At 43.4% G+C, this 12,359-nt stretch overlaps 1 protein-coding gene across 1 annotated transcript in view; it reads right to left on the reverse strand.

Annotated features, from left to right (window-relative positions):
- Nucleotides 1-11,833, reverse strand: part of efna3b (ephrin-A3b) — a 59,800-nt gene extending 47,967 nt beyond the window's left edge. Inside the window, exons 1-2 of the mRNA XM_083918225.1 lie at nt 11,444-11,833; nt 10,919-11,139 (exon numbers count right to left, since the gene is read on the reverse strand). Coding sequence (XP_083774351.1) covers nt 10,919-11,028 — 110 coding nt within the window. The 5' untranslated portion in view covers nt 11,029-11,139; nt 11,444-11,833. The remainder of the gene's footprint in view (nt 1-10,918; nt 11,140-11,443) is intronic.
- Nucleotides 11,834-12,359: the final 526 nt, after the last annotated feature.

Below are 12,359 nucleotides of genomic sequence, written 5' to 3' on the forward strand. Positions count from 1 at the left end.
GAAGTCGAGCCAGCGGGAGGGCAGAGCGGGAGATACGTGGCGAGAGGGAGGAGGGACAGGCTGAAACATCCAGGAGAGGAGTGCAGTGTCTGTAGGACGTCATCGATCCAACACTGACAGAAACAGACAGCCAGACCAGAACCAACAGAGGCACTCAGAGACACACCAACACACAGCAGCGCTGCTGTCCATACACACATCTGCACAGCGGGAGCTATTCATACATGAACAAGCAAACACACTCGCCATCCAAACATTAGCATTTGTGCATACACAAACATGCAAGTGCTACAACAAAATTAAAAATGTGCATATTTTCAAAGGCAACAAAGCCAGGATGAAATCAAAATGGCACGTTCCGGCATCGATCGCAACAGCGTGCATGTGCTTGGCCATACCTTTCAAGATTCTTTACAAAGCATCACTCTGCAAGCAGTCAACAACAACACATGATGAGTTGAAATGTGTCCATTTGGACATGCAGATTTTCTTTTTTTTAACTTTATGAATCAGTTTAGCTGTTTAGAGAAAAAAATTACTGGAGTTGCGAGACAACTTGTGCAGTTACATTAACAGAAATGTGTGCAAGCATGAAACCCCAAGCAGAGACTATAAGACAAAACAGTAACGTATTCTATCTTATACCTAACCCTAATGACTAGACAGTCCAATCTCCATCAGGCATGAAGCTTCCTGCAGAAAATAGATATCAAGTTAGTAAATCTGCATCGGCCCCCAGAGATTTTGTTTCCACTGTACCGGTAGGTGCACTTTTCGGAACTGGACAAAATCTGTAGACGACTGTGAGCAGATTCAGACACAATGAATCACCCACATGCATACAGTACAAGGCCGGGCGACATGGCTGAAATCAAAATCAAAGTTAAGGAATACTTCAATCTCAAAATGTCATCTCCAAATCAACCTTGGATTATACTGCACGAGTTGTGTGAGGGTTTGTGAAGTGATGTTTGATTTAGTTAGTTTTGCTGTTGTTTAATGCGATCTGATATTACTTCAGTGCGTCAACAAGGTTTTCTTCACAAATTCAAGGCAACATTTTTTGAGTAACTGATATACAAATGGTCATTTTGAGGGTGAAGTATTCCTTTTAAGCAAATATTTTTCTGACATTCATCTACTGTATATCACAACATGGAAATATTCTAGATAATGTTATGTGCAAGTACTGCATGCAATACATCAGACAGAACTCTTCGAAAACATAAATAATTGATTCACGGATCTAATTAGCTTGGATTGATTCATTTGGGCAACAGCATTTTGTAAATTAGAACACGACATGATCTTCAGAGCTGAAGCGATTTTCGAGGGAAAACCGATCTGCTGCAATTCAAGCCAACTGTTAAGCAAACACTTTCAGGTTCCGGCCTCTCAAATTCGAAAACGTGCTGTGTTTTATAGGACCTGAATATTTCAGGGTTTTGAGTTGTAGGTTGAAAAAAAACAAGCAACGTGCTCAGGAACGTTGCGATGGGCAATTTTCACTTTTTAAATCGATAATAATAATCTTTAGCTTAATAATAATAATAGTTGGTTGCAGCACTAATAATCTTTTGGTCACAATATGATAACATTAGAAAGTCAATATACTGTATGATGATTTCGTATTGCTGAGTCCCACACATGCATGCAGATACAAAACAGGGAAGACCAAAACAGTAACAATAGAATATAACTGAGGCTATTTCAGCCTCTATTTCGTGATCAAACATGAATTTTCTGCCAACCTTTTTTTTTAATGTGCCTGTTACTGTTTGAATTGCTGGTTGAGTGGCTGCTTTCCACTGACACATCAGACCGGTTGACAGTTTTACTGACTGGTTGCTGTTGCCATCAGGAGCAGAGTGCTTGTGAAGCGAACATTTCTGCCTCCCTCCGTGGCCTGGCTGGGACTGATTAAAGCCTTCTGCTGAAACAAGGTCATAATTCACTTAGCCATTTCCCAATTTCCGCATAATTACCCTCCTGCTTCACCAACGCGAACATGCGCTGAAGCACACACAGGCACACCGCGCACGTTCGCGCCGACGCTCAGACACAAACGCATTTCCTCTCTGATTTGTGTCATTACTGAAGGAGAGTGGTTAAAAGGTTTCAGAGTTGGCCTCTTAGTGACAGCTTAAATGGATAAAACCTCAATTAAAGACTCTCTCCTTCCCCGCTGCGCTCTCTCTGTGGATGGAATAAGCATAATTCTGTGTCCTCTGCAGTTCGTTCGAAGTGAAGACCTTGCCTTGCCTTTTTTTTCCCCCTCTCCTCTGGTTGCTAAATCAAACCATCTCAACCAGGACTTTCTCATATCTCACAGCAATTGTTTCCTACGTAAACCTGTTACAGAGAAGCTACCTTCAGAATAAAACCAAATAAAACCTCTGAAGTTGTTTGTAGCTTGATAAACAGGTAACACTATTCATAATCAAAGCTCAACAATAAGCATCATTCTGCCCAGTGAGCAGTGACAATCAACATCCTTCCTATGAATGCAATGGGTCTCACTCCCTGCTGCTCGTCTGTCCGGTCCTGGCTGCCGACAGTTGATCTCTAGTGCGTTTGATGAAAACAGCTGCATTTTTCGCATGTGACTGTATTGGTTTTATGTGGAGGGGTTCCTAATTATCATGTCGGTAGAGTTTATTAACGCTAGACCGCTCAGTTCTGTTGTGATCAGGCTCAGCATATGGCCTCAGAATGCCATTTCCATGAGCCACATCACAAACACACCATATGAGCATCTGGTGTGTGTGTTCGTGTGTGTGCAGGGACAGTCTACATTATTAGTACCCCCTCCCAAAAGCCCCAAGAGCGCTGGCGAAGAATAGAGCAGACATCACATAGAGTATACTCACAAACACATACTGTACACACACACACACACACACACTGAAACATAAAGCGCTTTGAACAGCTTGTAAACATCACAGCCTTGTTATTAGCACCTGATTACACTGCTGGAGCTCAGGCGTCGGCTCAGAGAATAATGTTAATATCAACAACATCCGAGTGTGTGCATGTGAGTGTGTGTGTGTGTGTGTGTGTGTGTGTGTGTGTGTGTGTGTGTGTGTGTGTGTGTATGTGTGTGTAGGAGTGTCTTAGTGTATTGCCTCCAGCCTATCGCTGTGGGATTTGTTCTCTGTGGACAATTTGTTCAAATTTAACACATGAGTGGGAAAGATAAATTCCGGTTTCGCCCTGCGTTTTGCCTAAAATCTACAGATAAAGAGGGAAGCCGGTCATTCAATGATTTGGCTGAAAAACAGCAATTCATCCGCCTCATAGGGCAGCGTTTCAGCTTCAATCAGCGCAAATACTGTGTGACTCCTTTGTGAGAATTCATAGTTAAGATAAATGTCTTGAAAGTATCTGTTTAGTCACTGTCTGTTACTATCAGAGTTTACTTTAATTTCTGGGCTGTACATTTCCTTTCTGTCTTTACATTACTCCAACAGACGCTATCCCTGGTTTACCTCCAGGTAACAGTGAGCACCACCAAACATCTTGAAATCACCAGTGGAGAAGCCTACATTAATGCATTTGAATGTGTGTGATCTCCTGTGATTCTTCGTGCAATCAAAAGTCACTTAACTTCAAAGTAAAATGGATCAAAGTTTTTTAAGCCACTGTTAAAAAAAAACTCCATGGTCCCACAAAGCTATAGCATGCGATCTGGACTCATATCTGTGCTGGTTGTTCAGATGTTGAATCCCAATTTTAGGCCAAACTGTTTTTTCTGAACGCACACAACCTTACCAAGAATTTGCACCCCATTTGGAGCTGGACCCCATTTCCGCACCTGTGCACACCTGACCAGGACACAGGTGTGGCGGTCAGCTTATCGGAAAGTTACAATAATTGGGCGACTCAGGCCTGCATTGTTCGAACACCTGAAAGGAGCTTTTCATCATTTTCAGACTGTCCAAACAGCACTTCTGATAGAGCAGTACAGTGGCCTTAACACGAAGACCAGCCGGAAGAGCAATCACTCACAGTCTCGGTCACACCTTTGGGTAATCTTAACTGTCCAACCTAACTGATGACATGTTGTTGGAAGCAGGTGGAAACCCACGCACATAGGGAACTCCACACAAGAACCAAACCTGGAAGCATATTTATCAAGCATCTCTGATTAGGAAACTAGTCCTAAGTGGCCCGAAAGTCTCAGAGTGATGCATGGCCATCCCTTCAGGCATATAGCGATAAAGCCATTTTATCAGCTTTTTTTTAACTGAGAAAAGTCACTCTGTCTGCTCCAGGATTAAGCTGAGCTGCAGCGTTGCTCTAACCTATAAGGAGTTCCCAGGTGACAATAGATATGATAAATGTGGAAATATTCAACACAGAAAATGTGATTTCAGGCAACAAATGCCATTCTCAAAGATACTGACTCCATTCAATCATTTACATTTTGTCTGGGAAAATTATGCACCATCCAAACCTGCCATTCATGCTTTATTGAAAACAAAGAAATACAGCAATTACATGGGATGTGACAAATGAAAATGCAATGTCTGAACCTCAAAGCTCCGCCACACATTCTCCTCAAAATTGGGTTCATTTATGGCTCTCTGTGATTTGTCAGTGTCATGAATGACATAAATCACTGATCCAAGCATTGATATAGACACATACAAAGTGAATCCATATCACATTATCAACACATATTGGTTCTGCAGGCATTATCCTTGATGTTTTAGCCAAATGACACACGGACGTGCTCAGACCATCAAAACCAGGCCGACAGCAGTGTCTAATATATCCTTTTAACCAATCCACATTCAAATTTAAAAAGAGTTCTGACAAAAAGAGAATAGGGCATGCAGTTAAATAGTGTTAGCCACTATAATTTGTGTGTCGTGCTTATCAATCTAATAAAAACATGTTTTAGCCTTTACTGACTTAAGTCCCATACATAAAATGTATTGGGGTGGCCAAGTCAAAAGGAGGTTTTCGTATTTATTATTTCTTCCTGAGTAAGTTTGTGCTAAAATGCAAAATTGACAAAATTGAGCATTGATTGAAAAGTCTGCCAGAACATGACATTTATGTGTGGTTCTTAGCTTGTGAATTCACTGCAGCACACCACGCTACACCTCCACCTCCACCTCTCTTGATGTTGATACCAAAAATAAATTCTCATCGTGTGGGGAAACACTAGCAGTGATGTTATTTTCTGGATTTTATTTTATCTTTCCAGCGTCAACATACCTTACCTACATCATCTAGCCATTGGTGTGAATGTGTTCAATCCCTACTCAAATTTAAGATTAACTTAATAATCACCATAATTTACCTTTATGATTATAATTGTTGTTAATGGTATCGCCCTTTCTTAGCTAAGTTTATGTTGAACTTTTCGTGAGAAAAACAACTTAATCATACTCTGAGGTAGGTTTCTAGCAATGACTCTGAAATTCCTGATAAATACAGCCTACCAAGTATCTGTACTAACAGCTTAAATCAATACCAATCCTGGGCCAGGCATTTACACCTTTAAGACTCTTACTTTATGCCAGGCTGGATCAGAATTCCCCAACTTGGCCTGACTCTTGTATAAGCTTGGTCTTAGCAGGATTACATCCCTGTAAAATCCCCAAGAACCCGCTTCCTTTGAATCTAAACCATTACAGTGACCATTTTGCGTTTGATCCAAGACGGAGCAAGCGAGAACGCTGAACATCAATACTCCATTTTCACAGCAATGCTTCCGATTAGTCGATCATGTAAGTGGGACAGGGATTGAGGAGATGAAAAAAGCCAATCAAGAGATGTAGAAAAAAAACGTGGTGGGCCCAATATGTCAGGCTTGTCTTTTTCTGCTGAACAATGTGAGTGTTTGACGTGTGCATAAATGTATAGGATACACAAAGAGTCGAGAGAAGGAAAGGTGAGGTGAGGTGAGGTGTGGTGAGGTGAGGTGAGGTGTGGTGAGGTGAGGTGAGGTGAGGTGAGGTGAGGTGAGGTGAGGTGAGGTGAGGGAAAGCCAGACAAAGAATGGCAACATATTTCATTGCACTGGAAATATTTTAGTCCAAGTTAATTTGACAGATTCACATCAAACCATATAGGTCCCAAAATACCACCACTACAGGAGTGCTTTTCCATCAGGCAATTGGAGGATAAGAGAAGAATAGAGAAGAGGGAGCACACTCCTGAAATCTAGCTCATCCCCAAAGTGGAAAAAAAGCGAGAAAATAATTAATTTATTTTATTTTCCCCTTTCTTGTACATGTCCCTTATTTCTCAGCTCACCTACAAGGCAATACCAGTCCAATCAAAAAATGTATTTACTCCTATGTGTACACATTAAGAGAGAGCGACAGCACGAGAGACAGAGAGAGAGAGAGAGAGAGAGAGGACCACTGGATCTTATTATGCGAACAGTAGTCATCCATCACACAGGTGTTCCCTATTGCTTTTAATTAATGATGTCTCTATGCCAGTGTCTGCACGCCACACACACTTTCACAACCACATGTCGTTATGCAGACCGATATTCGTTCACCATTCACCATGTGGCCTTATTATTCGTTACTAATGAACAGTCTGATAACTGTGTGTCTATATAACTGTTATGATGATCATTGAGCCTGCACGCCAGGTTTTATGTTTGTGTGTGCATGTGGGCAAATACACACCACAGTGGTAGCTGACATACGTAGCGACTTTTGGAGCGCCTTCGATGGATGGGTTGTACGCACATGTATGCATGGACGCGCGCGCACAGGCGGGCCGTGCACCTTGTGATAGTGAGTGAGTAATACTCTCCTTTGTGCAGATATTCATAAATGTAAATGTTGTTGTCCTAAATGGGGCTGGGAGACAGATAGTTTTGTGCTGCTGTCAAGGGGATGGTTGATTGGCCTGCTTAATCCTCTCGTATGTGTTTCTCTCTCTCTCTCTCTCTCTCTCTCGCTCTCTCTCTCTCTCTCTCGCTCTCTCTCTCTCTCTCTCTCTCTCTCTCACACACACACACACACACACACACACACACATACACACACATAAACTGGGACTGTCTTATGGTGGCTAATGTGAGAATTCAATGTGTGGATCAGGGCACTGGACAAGCATTATTATCATTATTAGGATGACCCATCCGCCCCCTGTTCTATTATAATTCAATACAAAATCTGCCTGTATTCTTCCTGACATCCCCTTCTCCTCTCACCATCCCGTTGCATTTCTCTCTCAGTCTCTCTCTTCTTACATTCTTGCATTATTTCTCTCCTGCCCTGCATGACGTGTCTCTGCACACTCTGACGAGCTGGGTGAATATAAAACAAGATCCACCTCAGCATCGATTACCACACATACGGATGTGCATTTATATGAGAAGCAAATTCTGCTTGCGATAGCTGGTTTTATTCCAGAGTCGTGCATTGAGGTGACAGAGTCATTGATACACATGCACGCACTCACACGAACACACACACACACACACACATATGCAAACGCACAGGCAAAGCTGCTGTCTACAGCTTTTGCATTTGTTTATTCACAACCTAATCACTTTCCGAAATATGCAACTGATAAATTAAGAGATATCACCAGATATCTATTATGCAAACTGGTAACTGCTGCGTTATTAGATTACACACGTACACGTGTATACGCACGCACACACTCATGAGCACAGGCACTCACACTCACAGCGGTGGTTAATTGCCAGGTGGTGAAAGATAATGTGTGATTTAACGGACTGATGGACTTGTTTTTGTTTCGGTCACCCATCAATGAACATGAGACATCTGTAACAGGGCAAACACACAGGCACGCAAATTCTCTCACACACACACACACACATACACACACACACACACACAAAAGCGCACGCCATTATACACATGCTCACGCCCAGGGATATCAGTGACAAGTGACTGATAGGCAGTGGCAACAACCATTGTGCAAGACACGAACACAGGAAATGATCCATCTTCTCGAAGTCAAAAAAAGTACACAGCGGGGAACGTGTGTGTTTGTGTGTACTCGGATAATCATAGATTTTTTGGTGAAAATGGACAATTATAGGCATACACATGTTTGTGTGTGTGGGTAGCGGTTAATCCTTGGTAACGCTCTCAGTCTGTCTCTTGTGGTTGATGACTGGCTCGGGGTCAGGAGCTGGTTGAGAAACTGCAGCGTCCTGAGGCTTTACAATGTGTTTACCATTCAAACTGACAGCTATACTACAGCTTATTATTGGCCTTCTAAACCTCCACACTGCACTTTGAGTTAGAAACTCCAGAGAGGCCTATTGCCAACGGCTAGAGACACGCCAGCCAGCCCTTACGAATTTGGGATGTTGTGTTGTTGAGCGCACAGATTACAATAAATGCTTGTACTGGGATCTGTGCTGTTGAAAAGGAACCTAGGAAGTGTATGAAAAGAGTGGATTAGACAGGTCATCCTGCAGTGTATCTATCTTTTGTGTGTCACTGTCCATGGCCCCTTTGTCTCCTAATTCAGTAAGTAGGCTGAAATGAAAAAGTTAACCCCACTCACTGCTCATACACTGTCACAGTATACAGTATGCGTGCACAGAAGAAGAGCTAGAGTGAGAGAAGCATGGGACGATCAGGAGTGAGGCAGGCCCACTGAGATGCAGTGTTCTTTAATTAACCACAGTCTTTTATAAAAGACACACACACACTAAGACTCACACTGCAGGGGCTAAGAATATTCTGCCGCTGGGATGAAAAGCGTATTGGCAGCGAACGTGTGGAGAAATAGAGAGGAGAGACTGCGGGGACTCTGCAGTACTCAGGTCCTGGGCAGACAGGTTAAAGGTTAGGCTGCTCCACACTGCTTTAGTTCTTCCACTGTCTTTGTCTGAAAAATCAACTGCAGCTTCTTCTTGGTTGTTTTCTTTTACTTTACAAACAGTGTGAGCATACCGCAAAAAAAGCAGCTGACTAATTACCTAATTGGGGATACATTTTATCAAGGTCATAGCTGCTCATGTCAGGTCAAGCAGATTATACCAAGGTCTCGGGTTCACTTATTTATGCCTTTAAGCACTTTTTCCACATTTTATCTAAATCAACATCTGTCTTCTGGAAACCGAAGGTGGAATTTAATTAGCATTTATTATAAATATTTTGCAGCGTGAAAAAGTCTAGAACTTGAAAATGAGCACCCTCCACATTGAGAGAGAAATATCAGCTAAAATGTATTAGCGGCAACTGTGCACGCAATATTAGGTCCTCTAAAATGTGCGGGAAAGTCATTTTCTCATATTCAGGAAACTAATATTGTTTACAGCTCTGTAACACCACCAATAACCTTATGTTTTCCCTTCCTATTACTTTTCGCAGTACTTCATCCTTAGTAATTCTGTTGTGTGAAACATAAATTCACTTGCCTCTCATAGTTTTTATTTCACGCTGTAAAGTAAAATCATTGGCCTGGAGATATTATCTGCGGACAGAATCATCGATCTTCCTCCTGCAAAAAAACAACAGTTTATTTTTCCGAGTTTTCATTTTGTTTACGTCTTTAATAAGTGCAGTCGTAAAATGTGAGTCGCAGTATATCTGACTTTGAATCTTATGGGCCTAGTAAATTCCGCTTAAGAGGAAAAATACCACAAGCCGCCCGGTTGCCGAAGTATAGCTTACACACAAAAAGGATTCACTGCAAGATGGAGAGCAAAAAGGAAGGTGTGTGTTGGTGTGACTTGCGCTCTCGTGCTCCTCTGAGACAACAATTATTTTGTGACGTTATTGAGAATATCAAATCACATTAGATCACACAGTTTGCTGAATTGTTTGTAAATAGGAAATCTTGAAAACTGGCCCAATAATTCATGCCAATATTTGCATTCAGTTGGCAAATTATCACCATTCTAACTGCATAATTTGGGCAGATGAGAAGGAATGTGGATGTGCAGACTTGGCCATGTGGAAAAAACGCAGCTAATACAACATAAACTTACAAGATTGTACTGTGGATTGTCGGACGAGAGATAAGCCTACATTGTGCTGCAGCAGACTGACGCTACATTCTTAAGGAGCCAGCAGCAGAGCCATGGACTCACATGGACAGTATTAAAAAAGGCAGCTTTCAAAAAAAAGAGAAAGGAGGGGGAAATAAAGCGTTTTTTTACTTAAATCAAGATGGGGGCAAGGAGCGGGGGATTAGGAGGATAACAAAAAGACCAACGGACTGAGTGTAAACAAGAAAGAGGGTTAGAGAGGGATAGAAGGAGAGAGCGACTTGGAGAGGGAGCGAGAAGGAGAGATTGAATAGTGACACTTCTACAACACAATGGGGTCAGGATGAAGAAGTGCTTCTAATTGAACCAGATAGAGGAGAAGACAAGAGAAAGAGCCCTGAAAGACTGAGAGAGGGAGAGCCACATGACAGAGGGACATAGGGGAAGGAGAGAAAATCACATGCAGCCTGTTCTTCCCACTCCTCTGCCATATACGGCTGTAGGTAGAGAGGGGAGCGAGGGAGAGATGATTGAATAAATAGTAATATGCACACAGTGATTGAGACACGGAAACTAAATATGGTGTTGAAAAGACTGTTTGGAGCCACCTTGACTTCAGAATAATGGGTCTGACAGAGCAGTTGGAGACTCAAGAATACACATGAGAGGCCTTTTGGATCTAAATCATTTCTTCCACTTAAAAAGAGAAAAAGATACAGAGGGGAAGGTGACAACCCCGATGAACGGGGGACTCAATAAAGCAAAGCTCAGAACAGAATAGAAAACTGATGAACTGAAAGTGTGATGGTGTGAACCTGACAGCCCAGGGAGTGCAAATCCATCACATTTTCATTTAACAGGTGGAGAATAGAGAGATCAAAAAGATAACCACAATCACACACGCGCACACACACACGCGCACACACACACATACTGATAATAAGAGGAATGGGGATGTCTTACTGTATGTTGGAGCTGTTCCAGTAAACAGAATGCCTGTTGGCTGACACCGGGACCACGTCCGCCCAGGTGAGACTCGTTAGCACCCAGAGAGACAGCGCGATCAGAGCCATGCTCTCGGCTCCTCTCTCGGCACTCCGTCCCCCCCTTTTTCGGTCTCTCCGGCCACTCTCTCGGTCCCTTCACCCCACCAAACAACGCGGCTCAAACATCCCAGCAAATGCCTAACAGACGGGAGAGGGGAGGGGAGGGGGTAGGAAATGGAGGGGGAAACAAAAGCTTCATGCATGCATACAAAAAACGGATACGTTCAAAGACTCTTAAGAGTAATAACTTGTAAAAGTCTATTGCGGTGTGACCCCCACCCCCACTCCCCCATAAACCAGTCTGCGCACCCCCCCCCCCCCCCAACAAATCCTGGGGGGCTTCAAACAAGAGGTTTGTGGAAGTCCTTATGAGCGCAACAACCCCCCCCCCCCCCCCCCCCCCCCCCCCCAAATGACTGAGCCGTTCCTCTCTTCTTCTCACCGGGAACTGCTGCTTCTGAGCCCGTCAGAAGAGTCCGGGAGGCCGGTATTTGGTCCTAGTGGGAGGTCGGTCTACCTCCGGACATGAAACAAGGTCCTGGCGCTGGGAAAAGAGTTGATGCTGCCGTGAAAAGGCTTACTGGAGGAAAATTAAGAGTGGTGGTAAAATAATAGATCTTGAGCAAGTCCTCGTCTTTTCTTATATAGATGTATATAAAACTGTTTTTTTTATCTGCGTGCTGCTGCAGTTTTTCTTGCCCTCCACTGATCCGAGATGCAAAAGCGCGCCGGCGCTACTGAGCTCTATAATCGCTGCAAACAATTCATCCAGCCAGTTTCATTAGGTCTTCAAGACTCTATCCGACAACCATCGTTTACGGTGAGCAGCCTGCCCACCCGTCTCTCTCTTTCTCTCCTCCTTCTCCCTCTCTCTGTTTGGTAGGCAGCGCTCGTTCACTTTCTAACTCCACCCACCGCGAGCGACAAAAGCGCATTCCTTCAATATTGTGGCCGAGTCGCAGCACATCAGGCATTACTGCGACTTGAAGTTTTTCTTGTCAACTATTCGACCTCCACTGCCGGTGTAAAAGTAGGACCCCCCCTCTGCCAGATACGTCTGCAGCCACCATCTGCAGCCTATTTTTCAACGTTACACCCCCACCTCCTTCCTCATCCCCCTCCTCATCTTCTAGACCCAGACACACATACACCCACACACTTTTGCATTTTCATTACAAAGGCTAAAAAAAGCAAATAAACTCACGCACGCACTAAATTCTCCACCACCACCTCCTCCTCCTTCTTGTATGGATCCACCAGACACTGTAAGTCAGTCAAATACAGCACTTTTATGCACAAGCCTCATATAGCTGCAGCACATCAACGCGCATGCATGCTCACGCGCGCGCACACACGCG

Source organism: Echiichthys vipera, assembly GCF_963691815.1.
Source record: "Echiichthys vipera genome assembly, chromosome: 8".
In the NCBI taxonomy this organism is placed as follows: Eukaryota; Metazoa; Chordata; class Actinopteri; order Perciformes; family Trachinidae; genus Echiichthys; species Echiichthys vipera.